At 49.6% G+C, this 18,213-nt stretch overlaps 1 protein-coding gene across 1 annotated transcript; it reads left to right on the forward strand.

Moving 5' to 3' along the window:
* Positions 1 to 1,599: 1,599 nt before the first annotated feature.
* Positions 1,600 to 4,352, forward strand: SP8 (Sp8 transcription factor; the record flags this gene model as incomplete). Its single annotated transcript, XM_082307803.1, has 2 exons — positions 1,600 to 1,828; positions 2,868 to 4,352. Exons 1-2 carry the CDS (start codon positions 1,808 to 1,810, stop codon positions 4,350 to 4,352), a joined length of 1,506 nt encoding a protein of 501 aa, XP_082163929.1. The 5' UTR covers positions 1,600 to 1,807.
* Between the last annotated feature and the right edge of the window lie 13,861 nt (positions 4,353 to 18,213).

The raw sequence follows: 18,213 nt of genomic DNA on the forward strand, positions 1-18,213 counted from the left end.
GCATCGGAACAAACGAACACGAAGAAGATCAAGAAAGGACACGTTTCCTCTGGGCAGACAAGTGCAGACAAAATACGGATGCGAATGGAAGACCCACCCGGCGAGACTCTCCTAAAAAGAGATATATCACTAACGCCTGCTCCTTCCCCGGTGGACGGCAAAGTCTCTCAGACTTTCTGGGGCTGAAAGGAATGCCTGTCGACCTCTTTACCTAACCTGGCACACCACAAAATGCGATTTTCTGTTCCTCTAAAATATAATGATCACGATGCTTGTTTTGCTCTTACGCTTTCTGATCTATGTCTTAATAGTTCCTCCCCACCTCCAGCAGATAAAGGAAGTAGAGATAAAAAGTTAATAAGCATTCATACAAGGGAGTATCTCCGGGAAATGTTCTTCCCCTCTTCGCGGGTGATAGTATTGATTAAATTAAACCCGAAATTTAAACAAGTGTGCATTAAGGTCTGGAAAATGAATATCATTACAGAAGGAGACCAAAGCAATGAAGTTAATTCTTTTTTATTTGTTAAACGGAGTTCCCTCCTTCCCCCACCCCTTCCTCCTTCTGGGCTGGCCTGTCACGCCTTCTCAACAGGCTAAAATCATTCAGAGCAGCTCGCGGAGAGAAACGCGACATTTATGGTAAGCGTCAGCCTTCAGAGAAAGAAAGCAGTTCATTAATTTACTTCACTCTTACTTCAAAGTATGATAATGTACGTTACCCCCTTGATCAATAGATATGATGTACAGTCAATATCCCCACGACACGGAAACGGGTCAAAACCGAGGCCGAGAGAAGGAGAAAAACAGCCCCCAAGGACGCAAAGGGCCGTGAGGAAAACCCGCGGGGGTGAGAGCACCTGGGCGAGCGGGGCCGGGCCGGGGCGGCCCCAGCGGGCGGCTCCCCCCCGCCCCGGCCCGGCCTGCGCTGCCTCTGCCCTTCCCCGCAGCCCCCGGCTGCCGGGGGGAGCGGAGCGCGGACCTCCGACCCCCGGCTGCTCCGGGACGAGGCGGCGGGGACCGCCCGGTAGCCAGCCCCGGTTGTGCCGGGGCCGCTCGGGTGGGCTCCGCCGGGGCCGCGCTCCGCAAAGCAGTACCGGGGGGCGGGGGGGGGGGGGGGGGCTTGTGCGACCCCGCCGCCAAAAATCAGGTCTGAAACGGCGGCTCTGGGAGAGGGGGGGCGGGGGGGCGACGACAGCAGCCAGCGGTCGCCTGAAGTCTTTCCCCTCCTTGCTGCGACAAGCACCGAAAGAAACGGGAGAGGGAGGACTGAGCAGAGGGGAGCGGGGTGGGGGGGACCCCGCGGAGAAACCGCATGCTCCCGCATTCGCCCATGGTTGCGATAATAATAGTAATGACGACGAGGATATAAAAATCCCCACACATCTAAACGGCTCAAAAAATAACCTGTGTCAGATTACGGCACGGCGTGGGGGAGGCGGTGGGTGATGGAAAGGGGAGGCCGGGACGAAGCAGCCCGGCCCGAGGCGAGGGGCCCCTGCGGACCGGGACCGGGACCGTAGCCCGCGCCGCTCGACGACGTGACTGCGTGAGGTCATCAGCGCCGTCGAGCCCCCCGCGGGGGGCTCGACGGCGCTGATGACCTCACGCAGTCACGTCGTCGAGCGAGGCGGCGGGGCCGGGGATTGGCTGGCGGCGGCTCAGCGGCACTTCAAAGCCGGCGAGGGAGCTACAATTGTGGTGGAATGGGCGGAACTGATCATTGTATTGCACACCTCTAAAAAAAACACTGCCTCTGATTTATCAATATAAAAAAGATCCTCTGAGAGGAGGGCACTTTTGTGTGATGGCAACTTCACTTCTAGGGGTGAGTCTAAGGATTTTTTCTCTTGCTGGTTTAATTAGTTTCTTTTTATTGTCGATTGGAGGGGGTTAAAATAACCCCTGTCTTGACCGGGGCTATCAGTCTCCTCTATTCAGCCTTTTTTTTTTTTCTTTTTCTTTTTTTTTTTTTTTTTTAACTTAAGTACAAGTGAGTTTAGGAGAAAAGAAAGAGCGAGAGGGGGAAAAGGGGGCAGAGTCACTTTTCAGTGAGCAGGAAAAGGTTTTAAGGGCATTTGTAGAAACAACCTACAGCGCCTGGGCTGTGCTGCTCCTGTGCCCCCGGAGAAGTGGCCTTTCTTCTTTACATGTGACTGCTGGAAGGAAAAAAAAAAAACAAACAAACCCAAAACCAAACCCAGCACTATCGTTTTTCGTGTGCAATTTCTAATTTGCAACAGATTGTGGCTTTTTATTTCCCTTTAAAATAACACAGCCCGCCGTGTCCAGCAGGTACGTTGAACTTGTGTATACATACATATGTACATATGTTAAATTTATATATATATTTAATTATCTTTGGTACGCAAATGAGGCTTTTTTAAGGAAGTTTGTTTTGGTTTGTTTTGTTTTGTTTTCCTAAGAGTAATTTGATAATCCTGCAGTTCTATATTTAAGAAAACAGTCTTACTGGTCTGAGGGACGGGGACCGGCCAGGTCCCGGGGAAAAGGAACAGGCTGAAACGTAGCTGCCGCCGTGCCGGGGGCATCTTTAAAGCTACTGTAACAGACGCAACTTTTTCCCCCTCTCGTTTTTTCCCCCTTTTTTTAACCCTTCCCGAGCTCCTCCGTGGGAGGAGGGTTGGATGGTGAAAAAAGCCCCGGAAGGCGCTTGGAGGCAGAGCCGCCGTGCCGGCTCCGCGAAGGGATCCTCCCGCGGGAGTCGCGAAACTTTGCGCCCGGGGCCGGGCGGCGGCGCGGAGCGGAGCGGGGCCGGGCGCGGGGCGCGGGGCGGCGGCGGGCGGCGGCGGGGCCGCTCCGTCCCTGACGCCGGCGGGGCGGCCCTCTCCCCTCTGTGCCCGCAGGAGGAACCGCGGGTAGGCTCCACGCCGCTGGCCATGCTCGCCGCGACCTGCAACAAGATCGGTAGCCCCAGCCCCTCGCCGTCCGCCCTCTCGGACAGCGCGTCCTCCTTCGGCAAAGGCTTCCACCCCTGGAAACGCTCCTCCTCCTCCTCCTCGTCCTCGGCGGGCAGCTGCGGCGCCGTGGGCTCCGGCCTCCCGGGCTTCGGCGTGGCGGGCGCGGCGCGGAACGGCTCCTCGGCGGCGGCGGCGGCGGCGGCGGCAGCGGCGGCGGCGGCCGCCCTCGTCTCGGACTCGTTCAGCTGCGGCGGCTCGCCGGGCTCCAGCGCCTTCTCCCTCACCTCCAGCAGCGCGGCCGCTGCCAGCTCGCCCTTCGCCAACGACTACTCCGTCTTCCAGGCGCCGGGCAGCGCCGGCGGCGGCGGCGGCGGCGGCGGCGGCGGGGCGGCGGGGCAGGAGGCGGCGGCGCACCAGCCCGTCTTCATCTCCAAGGTGCACACGTCGGTGGAGGGGCTGCAGGGCATCTACCCGCGGGTGGGCATGGCGCACCCCTACGAGTCCTGGTTCAAGCCCTCGCACCCGGGGCTGGGCGCCGGCGAGGTGGGCTCGGCGGGCGCCTCCAGCTGGTGGGACGTGGGCGCCGGCTGGATCGACGTGCAGAGCCCCAACGGGGCGGCCGCGCTGCCCGGCTCGCTGCACCCGGCGGCCGGCGGGCTCCAGACCTCGCTCCACTCGCCGCTGGGCGGCTACAACTCGGATTACTCGGGCCTGGGCCACTCGGCCTTCAGCAGCGGCGCCTCCTCGCACCTCCTCAGCCCCGCCGGGCAGCACCTCATGGACGGATTTAAGCCGGTGCTGCCCGGCTCCTACCCGGACTCGGCCCCCTCGCCGCTGGCCGGCGCCGGGGGCTCCATGCTGGGCGGCGGCCCCGCCGCGCCGCTGGCCGCCTCGCCGCGCTCCTCCGCCCGCCGCTACTCGGGCCGCGCCACCTGCGACTGCCCCAACTGCCAGGAGGCCGAGCGGCTGGGGCCGGCGGGGGCCAGCCTGCGGCGCAAGGGGCTGCACAGCTGCCACATCCCCGGCTGCGGCAAGGTCTACGGCAAGACCTCGCACCTGAAGGCGCACCTGCGCTGGCACACGGGCGAGCGGCCCTTCGTCTGCAACTGGCTCTTCTGCGGGAAGCGCTTCACCCGCTCCGACGAGCTGCAGCGGCACCTGCGGACCCACACGGGCGAGAAGCGCTTCGCCTGCCCCGTCTGCAACAAGCGCTTCATGCGCAGCGACCACCTCAGCAAGCACGTCAAGACCCACAGCGGCCCCGGCGGCGCCGGCGGCCTCGGCGGCGGCGGCCCCGGCGGCGGCCCCGGCCCCGGCGGCAAGAAGGGCAGCGACACCGACAGCGAGCACAGCGCGGCCGGCAGCCCGCCCTGCCACTCCCCGGAGCTGCTGCCGCCCCCCGAGCCCGGGCACCGCAACGGCCTGGAGTGACGGGCGGAGGCGCGGAGCCGCCGCGCCCCCCCCGCCCCGCCGCCCCCGGCCGCCGCCCCCCCGGGCGCGCAGCCCCGCGGCGGGGACGCGGACACGTAAGTAGCCGGCGCGGCTCCGCAGGGACCGCGCTCAAACCCCGCGGCCGCCCCGCTGCCCGCCCGCAGCCCCGCACGGGGCGGGCGGGGCGCCCGGGCCGCGCAAGCCCCGCGACGGCGGCAGGGGCGCGGCTGGGCAAGGGGCGAGGGCCGCGGACCCCCGTGGAGCAGCCCCGCGGCCGCCTCCCCTCCCTTTCGCCTTGAGACCCCCCCATCGGGTTGCCTTTAGAGCGGGGAAAAAACCACGTTCCCCCTCGCTTTCCCGCTGGAAACCGGCCCGCACCCCCCCTCTCCGCCGGTAAGGCAGCAGCGCCCCGGGGGCCGCGGCCGGGCGGGCCGGGGTGCCCGCGGCGGGGGGCTCCGACGGCAGCCGCGCCCGCCGGCCGCCGCCGGCCCCGCACAGCGCCGAGCCGAGGCTCAGCCCTGCCCTCGTCTCCGTAACTGCTCAGAGCCCGCGACCCGAGCGGCGGTGTCCTTCCCCCGCTCCCCCTTCGCCCCCGCCCTTTTTTTTTAATTTTAACAAATCTTTTACCTCCCCGAGCCCAAATTTCATTACGGTTGCCAGCGCATTTGTATCATTCCCGTTTGAGTAGGAATCGCGAAATACGCTGAAAATAATTAGGTGAAAGTCGTATATTTTTCAACTCCAAGCAAATGAAGAAGCACCCTGGGTTTCAAGCGAAGCTGTAGTTCCAATGCCAAAAAGGGAGGCTGGGGGGGGATAGGAAAATAAAATATTTGTAAAATACGTCTGAACCTATAGGTTTGTACAACTGGGGAATCGTTCTAGATTAGCTAACAATTAAATATAACTCCACCAATGTATCGGTGTGAGGTGCAGTTGTCCAGGAGACGATTTTGTATAGTATTTTTCTTGTAAATTACTTCCAGTAAATATTTGAAAATATATTGAAGTACACTTGAGCTTTTTTTTTTTTTTTTAATTTTTATTTCTTTTCCTGTCACGAGAAAGCATTATTGTTGCAGTCCTGGTTCACTGCCTTCTTTTTCTGGACTCGTTCCTTGAAGTGTACATCAAATCTCACTTCAGGATATAGGTTTTGCTTGAATATTAATTTAGGTAGGCATACAACTGTAATTAAGCAAACAATATTTGATAAATGTTGAATGACATTTAATTTAATGGAGCATGTACTTATTTGCATTTGCTGGCAGTTCAGGTATAGTTACAGTGAGAGTTCTCCTATATTTCATAAAGTGGGTTTGCCACGACCCATGTATTAAATAAACTGTCCAAGTGAAACTGAACTAACGTTGGCCTATGTGTATTTCCTGAAAATAATATTGATAAATGTTAATAAACACTCCTGACACTACATTAGCGGTTTGCAATGCTGCAAACTAATTGTCTCATTGTAATGTTGAAATAATTTGGATATTTCACATTGAAATGGAAAGCCCTTCGCTGGAACATTTTAGATTTGCATTTTAAATGCATGAAATGTAATTGATTTTTATCTGTAATATTTTAAATGGTATTAATAAACTCCAGATAAAACATTCTACCTTAGGTCAGCCAATTGTTTTTCTTCTTTTCAATTCCATCGTTGCAGGCAATGATTTACTTTGAACTCATATGGCACCAGTCGTTCTCTAGAGTTTCTGAGAAAAGCGAAAACACAACGAATTCAGTCCCGTTGTAAATTGTAGCACCTAATGAGAGCAGCTGGGAGGCGTTAAAACGAATAAGCTGGCATTCTGCTTCGTGCTTTTCATAATGCACTAGTAGAGGAAAGCAAGGGGAAGGCATTAACACCTTTTTTTTTTTTTCTTCCTTAAATTTATTTTTCTCAAACTACCGGTACGGTGCCTCTCGCAAACCCGACTGTGAACGAGGGACTGCTTTGCCTATACCTCCTCCTCGGACTTTATTTTTCAGATCCTTTGTGAGGGCGATTTAATACTGAAATGCTAAGGGTCATTACGGCTTTAAAAGACAAAATAAAAAGTGGTCCGCCGCTTTTCTTTTTAGGTGACGTGTTTGTGGCCGGCAGCGATGCTAATTGCCGTAGCGAGGGTGAACTTCTGCAGGTCTCGGGGGTGGGAAACTTCGCGGTTGTGCGTGAAAACTCCCTTCTGGCCCGGGAGCGGAGCGGGAGCCGGGGCCGGGGCGGCTGGCAGGGCTGCGGGGGGCTGCCCGCCGCCCGGCCCCGCGCTCCCGCCCTCGCTGAGCCCTTTGCATCTTGTCCGGAGCTCTCCCTGAACAGCAATACAACCGCTATGGCGAGGGTTTCCTCAAAACTAGCGTCTTTTTGCTCGAGATAGAAAAGCAGTTAGGGCCTTCGCTTCGCATTTTGGCAAAAAAAAAAAAAAAAAAGAAAAAAAAAGAAAAACCCTCACACTTTCTCTTAACACTTTTTTTTGGGGAAGGACGGACGTGGGGGAAGTGTTGTTCCCAGTTGGAAATCTGCCCTCTTGGATTACATAGGGAAGCGATGCTCACTTTCGGGGCACTGAAAAATCAGGGGTAGGGCATGGAACCGGCATAGCAGAAAGGTATTTTGTGCGTACTTGTAAAGCACGTTATTAGCGATAACCTAAACAGCAGGTATTAAAATGTGGAGCTAAAGAGTGCAGAGGAGTCAACTCCAGATGCATTGAAGATTTTGGTTCTCTGCATGGTGTAGGGATTAGAAGGGGCTTTTAACGTCCACTGGAAATAGGAGTTGTTCTGGTTGAGTTTCTCTGAGCTGCATTCTGCATTTGCTTCATTACAGATGCAACCATCAGAGGCCTGCAAAGTTTCCTACTGAAACAAAGCAACAGTTTGCTCTGCCTTTTTTTTTCTTTTTTCTTTTTTTTTTTTTTTTTTTTAATGACATGTAAATGCAGTGGCTTAGCAGCACCAGCTTTCCCCAACGGGAGCGAGAGGCAGCGTTTATGTTACCTGGAGGTTTCCATCCTGATGGAGTAGGTTGAGCACCAAGTGAAAAGGAAAGGGAAATGGAGCAGCGGGTAACTTCTACTACTGCTTCTCTGATATTCCTCTGAAAAGAAAGTGCTACCAAAATGCCAGTAGCCAGGAGCTTGCTGGTTTGTTTAGGGCACTGGTTGCTCTGTCTCGGGGCAGTCTGGCAGTGGGATAGAGCCGGCGACAAAATTCATCCTTCACCCGGGAAAGAGCATGTGTTTCTGCTGCTCGGGAGCTGCCTGTTTGGATGCCGGCTGTGTGAGAACACACATATTTTTTCTTTTTTTGAGCAGCAAAACCCAGCACTTGAAGGCTGAATAGCTCCTTTTTGTAGTTGATTTACTTTTACAAAACCCTTCCAGATAAGGGCATTGAGTTGTTTGATAGGAGCCGGGAACTTGTCTCTGCGTTGTGCAGATCAAGGTAGAGTTAAACTAGTTTGCTGACCCACAGGTCAAACCGGTGTCCATCAACTTACCTTCCAACAGCCTTCAGATGATTGTGGCCATTCCCGTTTGCTCTCTGACCTTTTAAGTCTCTCCCCTTCAAGCTCGTAGCAATGTCTATCGAATTTCGTGTCCTGCTTTTCCCATTATTCCGGCCTTTCATTGTCATTTTCCAGTTTAAATTTTCAATAGAGCGGTGATGGGAGATGTGCACAGCTGAAGCGATTTAAAACACCGCTTCATTTCTGCTTGTCGTAGTGCCTTTCCCACTACCCTCGGCCTGTGCCCGCCGAGACTAAACAGCCATCAAAGGGTGTTGGCTTCTCCTTTGCTTCCAGTCTAGGAATGTGAAAGTAGAAAGCAAGAAATGAAAGCTCAAACGCTTTATTTGTGGATGTGATGGCTAATCCAGCCGTCAACACCTCCACAGCTGTAAAGGTGGTGGAGTAAGGATACGTGATGCAGTCCAACAAATCTTTCAGTATGAACGGTTGTGAGTATGCTCTTGCCAAAACCCGCCACACTTTGGTTACATTCCGTGAAGCGACCTCTGGTTTCGCTGTGGGAAGAAAGAGCTGGGAAAAGGTGTGAACAGATTAGGTGTGCGGTTGCTCACACTTTCACCAGATTTATGATAAAAGGACAAGACTCTTTTGCTGTATCAGAATAGCTTTGCGTTCCTCAGCATAAATCGGGGTCTGCTTTCTCAGCTCGCTCCATTACACTTTTTCTATTATCCTAAAGTTATTAAAAAAAATTCCTCAATGTTTCCATGGAGGAAAGCACATTCTGCAATACCTGCTTTAAAATGTAGAACACCAATTTTTCGACTATGGTATGTGTGGCATCTTTTCAAGCTAGCTGGCCGCCTTGTGCTAAAGCCTATGGGGAAATCGTTACACATCAGGAAGGTGTGCATTGAGAAAAACTGCACCATTTAGGACAATTACCGCGTTTCCAGTTCTATGGTTTTCTAACTGCCGCTTGGAATTACTCACTTTTTTAAAAAAGGGATTAGGGAAATAGGGGATAATGGCAAGCAATACTGCATAGGAGCTTTAGTGGGGCACTCTAAATAGAGAGTAACTCCATTTTACACTTGTGGATTTCGAAAAAAAACTGGGACCCCGCATTACTCCTTGAACGGTGAACAAGTCTGCAAGAGGCATGTTTATACGGCCTGTGAGGCCCGGTGAGAGGCTGGGTAATGGACTCATCTCCCGGGGAGCCACTTCGGTCTTGGGATTTGGAGATTTCTGTTTTTCAGGCTGAGCGATGTTGCCCTGCAAGTGCAAAAAGCAGTCACGGAGCACGGCAGCTTCTGCAGGGGAAGGGCCGGTGCCCCGGGGCGGCGGTGCTGCGGGGCAGCCCCTGCTGCGGCCCGGGCCCCAGGGCTTCCCTTCGGGTCGGGGGCGGAGAAGGGAGGCCTGTGCCCTTGTAATACTGCAGCTCCTCAAACAGTGACACAGAAACTTCGTCCCTGGTTAGGGAAAGAGCGATGGATGGGCGGGAGGCTCCTTTTGAACGGCTTTTGCTCTTGGGGAGATGTAACCCCGTGCAAGTTTCCTTTGTGGGGACGGGGGAAATAATTCTTTTTTTTTTTTTTTTTTTTTTTTTTTTTTTGCCGGCAACACACTGTGCTTTACGCCGGGCCACATCTCTTGAGGCAGAAGCATGTGTATGCGTGTACCTATATATTCGGTGCAACCTTCAGCTGCTCCCCGCGTTACAAGCGCGCCTTCCCCTGGCAATAAAGCCGGCCAGGCTTACTGCGGGGCGGCAGGCTTTGCACCTCGCCTGGGCTTTCTCCCCATCGCTTCAGGGCTGCTTCTTTCAGGAACGAGGAGCTGCTCCCTCCATCCCTCCCCTTCCGTTTTCTGGTCCGGCTCCTCGCTTGGATTTTCTCCCCATCGCTGCACGGCTGCTTCTTTCGGGAGGGGGATGCTGCCTCCTCATCCTTCTTCTTCCCTTTTTCTGCCCCGGCTCGGACACAGACCCCCCCCACACGCACACGGGGGTGCGTGGGGCGGCGCGGCCCGTCCTGCCGTGGGCTCGCAGCGCCACCCGGTGTGTGCGCCCCGACGGCGGCGGTCCCGGGGCTGCCCTGCGATGCAGGGGGGACCCAGCCGCACCGCTGGCGATGCCTGGGCGAGGGGAAAAGGGGGGACCCTCGCCGGCTCCGCGCAGCTCCGCGGATGACCCGTGGGATGCCATCGGAGGCGACCGGGAGGCGCGGAACGGCGGCACCCCACGGATCCTCGCACCGGGCGCCGATGTGTGTATGGGTTTTGCAGGAATATTTCCTGGGCTGCCGGAGTGGGGACTACTGCTGAGCTCTCGACCCCATCCCCAAAAAGCATCACCCCTCCACCTGCGAAGCCAAGTGAGGCTTCTCAGACACCAGCCGCAAGTGTCCTTCAAACTTTTTTTTTTTTTTTTTTACTCCAAATCACAGCCAATTCCCTCCCTCCCCCTGAGGAAGAGCTGCCCTCTCCTCCCCTCCTTGCCCGGCTCCCCCCGGCAAGCGACACTCCGCGATGCTCGTTAGGAGGGTGGGATTATTTATTTACGGAGCAAATGGTCAGAATTGCAGCTCCCCGCCTTTATGGGAGAGCAAATCTCCGTGGAGTCGCCTGGAAATAAATAAGAGGGGGAAGGTACCTGCCGCCCCCCGGCTCTGCCGAGCACCCAGCGCCTGGCGGCGGGGGCTCCCCGCCGGGGCAGGACGATGCCCTCGTCGCAGATGAAGAGACGCTGGAAATGCGAAAGCAGTCACTAGGACAGGATTTGGGATCTATTTTTCAGGTGTTCCATCCCCGAATTCTTTGAAAGCTACTAAGGGGGGGCTGACACGGTGACAAGGGCTGTTGACTGTGTTGCTGAACTCATTCGTGTCGTTTAATGCTAGGTCGGAGGAGGCTTTTTTTGCGAGTTATACTGGGGAGAACTCAGACCCAAAGAGACGCTTCGAAGTACTTCCCTATATTTTGTAAACTCTGCTTCTCAGGGTAGCTCGGGGGTTCCCCACGCCGACTTGTGCGTGCGAAAGGCAGAAAGTGTATTCCTGCCGATTAAAGTTGCTCTACACTTAATTAACGCTGCTCCCGAGCTCGCAGTCATCATAGAAAGCCTTTTTTCCTTCTTTCTTTTTTTTTTTTTTTTCCTTTTAATCAAAGAGTTCAGCTTGTTATTAAATTCTTACGACCCCGCTGGCAACCGCCGAGGAGAGGGCTAACGGGGAGCGGGGCGGGCGCTCCCCGCGCTGCAGCCCCGCGGGACGGGGAGGCGGCGGCGGCCGGGGCTGATGGGGGCAGGCTGCGGCGGAACGGGCACAGCGAGCAAAGCTGTCCTCTCGTAGGAAAGGTGGCCGGCAAGGAAAACACCTTCAGCCTGCAAACGAGGGGTCCAAGTACTAACGCCGCCCGCTTTCCTGCCTCCGATTGCAAGGAAGAGACCACCGGATTTTGAACTACTTGGAGGAAGAAGTTTTAACGCTCAGAACTGCAGGGGCTTTCCCATCTTCACTGCTGCCCCTTCTTACACAGCCCTCGCGTGTTTTTAACCCCTCATTCACCTCCTCTCCTTCACCCTTCAGAGATTTTTTTTTTTAATGTTCATACCTGAAGATCAGACATGAATGCCTGGCAACAGGTATGAGGATTTTCTTCTCCATTAAAGTAATCGATCTGGTGTGAAGATGTTGCCTATCCCTGCAAACCTTGACTATTGCAAAGAAAAAAAAAAAAAAGACAAACCAACCCAAAACCTCCCAACCCCCCCAGCAAACAACTGCCTTCTCAGAGTCGCCAGGTGAGTCCTGGGCTCCCCGCCTCTAGCAGGGGAAAGCAGGCATGCCACAACTATTTGCCAGGGTTAGTTTTCTCCAGAGAAATATAAATTACCGATAAAGTGAAATTGCTGAATAGCAAAGGGTGAGATTGGGTGAGGAATTTAGCTGGGCAATGGAAACAGGCTCTCTCAAGGAGGAAATAAATCCCTAACTGGTAAGAAATGGGTACCTGGAATGTCAGTAAGAGGCAGTAGCAGCGTCTGCTGCGTGTGTTTGCTTTGCTTTGGATAGTCGAACCATTACCACACTAAGAATGGGGCTTAATTTGCTTATCCATATACATATGAAAGGACAAAGCCGAATGGGGAAAACACTTGCCAAACACAGTTTTCAATTGCTTACTGTGCTGAATGCAGCAGCACGCTGCTAACTCTGTACAGCCATCTTCTGTGTTATGATAAACACAGGTCTCATCTTTTAGAGGGGTCCAGAGCAGGGCTTCTTCCCTCCAGAGCACTGCTGTCACTCCCACATACAGCAATGCATCCCTTGCTCAGCAGCCAGGGAGTTTATCAGTCTCATGCACCAAGCCTAAGATTTCCAGCAGTCTTCTGTTTTAATGCCCACTTTGACACTGGGTCACAGCTACTTTCAATTAAACCCAACAGCCTGTGGGAACAGCTGCAGACTAAATTTACCTCCTATTTTGCCAAGCACAGAATTTTTAGAAGAATTAATGAATTGAAAACACACGCAAACAGCATATCTTTATTCAAAAAAAAGTTTTGAAAGCTCTGTGAATTCTGAAAGACTTGGATCCTGAAAAATTTACTCTTACCGAGGACACCCTTGAAAAAGTAGGTGCAACATATTTGTTTGTAGTTCTGCCTAATCCTTTGCCTCTTCTCCCTTCATGACACACAAAACCAAAAATTTAGCCTGACCTGGTTTTACTCATAAATGAAAGCATGCACTTGATGTCAAAACCGTGATGTGGATCTTGCTTCTGTTCTGGATGGCTACTGCATACCCAAACATGAGTTCAGTTATAAAACATATGGTATGTAAGGGTTTATAATGTTTTCTAGACATTAAATCAAAACCTGGCCAGCATTTATATTCGTGTCAGGCCCTGATAATTTTCACTCACTTGCTGTGGCAGACATTAGGTTTTTTTCCAACTGTATGAGTCAGGCAAGAAAGATGATGGACTTCTAATTACTAGCCAAGGTGCTAAGTTTCCACATAGCTTCTCTCTTGCCTCTTGGCAGATAAATATTCCAAGGTGCATTTTATTCAGCATCATGGTGTATCAGAGAGTGGGTGTAAAAAATCTCTTACAAATATGTCCAAGTTGAAATATAGATAAGCAGAACAAAAGATCTTTCTCCTTTTGCCTCAGTATTTTTTATTCTTAAATTACAGTAGGCAATGATACTTCCTGTTGCCAGTAATACTACATAACATTATCGCAGACAATAGGAGAAACTGTGTTGCCTCCTCGAGATAATACACATTATACAGGATAGACTGCCTACTTTCAATATCTTTCAATTAAACTTTAATAAAAGATGAAAGCCAAGAACAAAACATGGTTAATGGTCTCAGTTAACAAGTCTCTTTTCTTATCTAATCTAGTATTTTTCTGTTTTGTTTTGATTCTGCAATTTGGTAGCAGAAAGACAAGTTTGTTTCATAATGTAATTGTTGGCTTGCTACCAAAATGCTCATGGGACAATTAACAGGAGGGTTTTTTTTAAAAAAAAAGGAAACCCAAGAATATACTCACATCAGCACTTCTCTTCATGTAAACAGTGGGAAAGGAGTGAGAGAGAGACCAAAGAGCTAAATTTGAAAGCAAATAATTTTAAGCCTTTTGTAAAATGCTTGGTGAATCACATTTACTGATTTTGGGCTGAGCACACATTCTACCTGCTGCAATATGTTTAAAATAAGATGTGTGGATTTTGCCAGTTGGGAGCAGGGAAAAATGCACTTGCGAAGTCAGGCTTAATTCAAGAAAGTTATGTTACAAATACTTTCATATAATTTATTGTGTTTCTACAGGCACAGAAGGGATCAGAAGGGAATAACTGCATCTACTAGATATATTTTTGGCACATAATTTAGCCACACCTCCACTATTAGCAGGAGCCATCATGATCTTGCTAAACCTGGTATCCTTCCCTTACTTTTTTTTTTGTCAGCTGCCATCTCTAGCCCAACTGTAATAACTTCTCTGATAAAATCTGTGTTTAGTCTTTTTTGGACAAGTTTTCATTCTCATTTAAACACTGATTTTACTGGGACTTTGCCTGGGTGAAGACTGAGCTGAAAAGTCAGTAAGACCTCAGGCGGTGCCTTCATGGTAAGGTGCTTGAGGACAGGTGGGAGAAGCAAGGATCTTGATTATGGGCAGATCTCAAGGCTGATTTTACTATGGTGCTTCCCCTGCTAACATGGGTTTCTCTAGTTTGGCATTTCAGTCTTCTGAGGCATAACCTATATTTCCAGAGAGTACAATACCAGCAGAGAAAGTAGGCAAGGTTTTTCCCTTCCCACTGCTGCCAAAAAAAATGCAAGATAAGACCCAATAAAGAGAACAGGAATAGGAAATAGGACGTAGGCACTCGGCTGCTGCCAAACCCGCAAGCAGTTATAGGTACCTTACGTTACAGGTCCCTGCGTGCCTAGGTATGCATCTCCATACATGCCCTCAGGATCTGTATGGCTGACCACTTTGGTGTCTTATCCTGCCAGGTCCCTTATGAGCTTGATCCTGTTGATGTGCTTTGAGGATTCCCCACGCACACCATCAGGGTTTAACTCCCCATATAATGTACAGGAAACTGCTTTTAATGAACGATGAGAGGAAGGACACAGCAGTGCATCTCCATTTCCTGCGAAACCACCGCTTGCCTGGGACCCGACAAGGTAGGAGTTCCAAGTAGGCAGAGCAGAGGTGCCCAAGCCGAGCAGAGAGCAGAATTTCAGTCACATTGCCCCTGGGCGTTATCTAACTGCTAAATGCCCACAGGCAAAACTAAGCATTTTCTCCAGAGATCAAATGATAGTTGGTTTCTCCTGGATTCATGCCAACCAACAAAGAGATCTATATCTTTACAAAGAAGCAAATTCTGATGAAAGCTTCTTCTGCAATGGGAACATTTACAAAAGCTGCTGTGCTGTATAGATGCCGTAATGTGTAACATGATGTGAGCTTGGCCTCCTCTTTAATTGCGACACTAATAATTTCCACTACCTAGCTGCCTATCTCCTGTAATTTTTGGAAAGCTAATTGCCCCTCAAACCAGCCAACAGATACAAGAGTTCCGGTGAGGAGAGGTACAGAGGCAGACTGGTAGTTAGATCATATGAGGTTTGTTTCCATAAGCAATCGCTTCAAAATAAAGACAAATTTAACTTCACATGCACAACACTAGCAACCAGAATCTCATGAACTCAGAATAACCTTTACATTTTTTATTAGTACAAGAATATGTTCCCAGTATGACTAGAGACTGCCTGTTTTCTTGAGGTTGTATTTACATTTGACCAAGTATGATTGACCAAAACTCACTTTCCTGTGGATTATTCTAATAAGTGAAATTCAGAAGGGAATGGTAGCACACTTATCCCACACTTATTAACTAATTCATTAACAAAAGACTGTTCAATGCAGAACCTGGTACAAAAAGGCTTGCAAACTAAAATCACTGAACCATACATTACTTGTCTTTAAAAGTATTACCTTACAGCCTAGTTTCTGCACGTGGAATCATTCTGGAATACTTTTTGTTTGATAAAGTTAAGTCAGCAATTATCCCTGAGCAGACAGAACCTTAGATTTCATTTTTAACTGATGGGAAGGCATCTCACATACTGCAAATCCTGCCACCAGGACCAGTTGTGTTCCTCCCTGTGGGAAGCTGGGAGAGTTAAAACTGCTATCGTGATGATATTCTGTATCACAGGACTATAGCAACGTGGAAAGCAGCATATTTAGGATGGATTTAGGGCTGTTTAAAAGATATTCTTTCCCACTGAGTAAGGAGCAGCTCTGATCCTCCTTCCAAGAGTCATGGAGTCAAAATTCAGCAGCTGTAATGGTTAAGTGCACACTTAAGTGGAAGTGGAAATGTGCCCAAGTTCTACTGCAGTTCAAATAAACTACAAGAATACCTGTGGTACTTTCAAAATTTAACAGGAAAGTCATGTATCTAAACATATAAAATTTCCTATCTGTAGAACACTACTGATAGAGGGAGTAACGATCTTCACAAGAAATCTGAACTTATTAGATAGCCTGGTAATTTCTATGAAAAGACAAGCCTTACTTTGCTTTATTTGCAAAAATATTCTGAGAAGCTTTTCACATATTCATAGTAGTTTCCAGCCAGAAGTGTCAAAATTTACTTCCTGAAAGTAAAACCAAAACACAGATGCTGAAGCAGCTAGCTAAGAATCACAAGTGAAGTCTATAATAATATATTGAATTTCTCTTTCCTATGTTTTTTACACAAACCAGGTCTTTTTAGCAACGATGTACAAACTGATTAGGTCTATTACTAGCACGAGAAGAATGCGTGAAGACTTCAGTCAACATTGAAGGTCTAGTGCTGGGTGCTCAGGTCAATACTTGTCCTGTCTAGTGAAAGATAGAGAGTATGTTTTTACAGGATGCTAGGCTAGACTACCCCTCTCTGGCAAAGCTCAGGTGGAAGTAACACTATTACAGTAAGTGTCTACTTGAGGATTTGTAAAAAAACCCAAACACCTTTCATATAGGCGCATTCACAGTTAGTTCCCTAAAGCACCTGAAACAAGTCAAAACAAGTGAGCAGGACAAGAGGGTGGAGGGCCTGGGCGAGCAGCAGTACCTACTTGCAGGGTAAGTGACTGTCCCAGCTGAAGGTTCCCAACTGTTACATGGTTTGGGCTTTTCTTTTCCAGATTTCAAAATATAAATCAGATATTTCCAGCTAGGCCACCAATTCACTAAGCTGTCTGACAGAAGAAAAGGTATTCAACATTATGCAAACAGGGAGCCATACACTTCTAACAGTCTCAGCTTGCACCCTAGAGAGAAAGAGCAATTCCCAGAGAAAAGGGACGGATGAACAGAAGACCTAACATATAAGGCATCCTGAAGAAGACAATCAAGGTAACTCAAATTCAGAAAAAGACAAATCTTGCTGTTAAACAAAATACAGTAAGATGAAATATTATAAGCTTAGCTGTAAGAAATGCAAAGGCGAAAAATTGTAAGCTTATCTTTAAGAAATGCAATCTGTCTATTCAGACATGTTACTCTAGCCTGTCTCTCAATAGTCTTCCTTTTTCCTCTCTTCCATCCTCCCTTCATTTCCCTCTTGAAAGAACAGTCTTGTTTGCATTGGTGTGTATTGTCACCTAAAGCTTTTACGGGACAGTCTCCTGCCCAGCATTATTGCTGGGCTGCCCTACTCTCAGCAGTGACTGCTCTCTTGCTGATACCCTGACGTGAATGAGTTTACACAAAAAAGCAAGCAACTGGTCTTTTTGAGAGCAGTGCACATGTAAGGGGCACTGCGGAAAGTTAGGTGCAGAATTAGATGTTGGAACGTGACAAGGAAGAAGAGGGGCAGCTGACTGGGAAGAATCAGTAAAGATGGTCCAAACAGTAGAAAATAAGTCATACTAAGAAATTCTGGTGATGTCTGCCTCCAGTGTGTAAGCGATTTTATTTGAATGTTGCAGACATCTAGTGGTAACTGAAATGATCATATTTTAAAAAACCTGCCTTGTCAAGATACACAGATTGTGTGTCTTAGCTTGCTATTTAGTGATAGCGTGTACTTGCACTAAAAGGGGACTCAAAACTAGGTTGAAAGAAGATGCAGAAAAAGTAAGAATAATTTAGTGAAGATCCACAGGAATGACTGAACAACTGGTTGCTGGACAAAAAAGACTGTAAGAACACTTATTTCTAGCTTGTGTGGTTACACCTGAAGTATTTGTGTGGAAAACAGAAATTTAAAAGGAAAAGGTTCTTGTGATCCTTCAGTTTCATTTTTTTGCAAGCTTGCCTGATATGAGTCAAGTTTAGACTCCAGGTTGCAAATTTGTAATGGTGATGATAACCAGTCATTGGAATTAAAATAACCCATTACTGGAATCATCACCAAAGGCTACAGTAAAACTCTTGCTAATGGTAACTCTTTAATTGCTTTTATTTTCTAAAGGAAATAAAATGTAGTCAAGGCAGGAATTAGTTTAAGGAACTCCCTGATAAGCATTATGGAGGTGTAACCACAGCAGTCCTCTACAATGAGTTTGCTATCTCTGAATCTATGGAGATAAGCCATCAAGTGATTAGCTACAAAATTGCAAAATTATTTGACTGCTGGAGGCTGTAGGATGCTCTAATCCGTATTTAGCATTTCAAACTCTGTGAGAGCTGGAATAGGCCAACCCTGAACTCATGGTTCTGTTCTGGTGAGGCCCACCATGAGCCCATGCTGAGATATTATTTGAGTAATTAGGTTTAAGTGGGTTATTCATTTACCCTTAGATGTTTGCATAGTAAAATTGAAATTTGTTGAATTTATTCCTTGAT

This window comes from Platalea leucorodia (genome assembly GCF_965183815.1).
Source record: "Platalea leucorodia genome assembly, chromosome: 1".
In the NCBI taxonomy this organism is placed as follows: Eukaryota; Metazoa; Chordata; class Aves; order Pelecaniformes; family Threskiornithidae; genus Platalea; species Platalea leucorodia.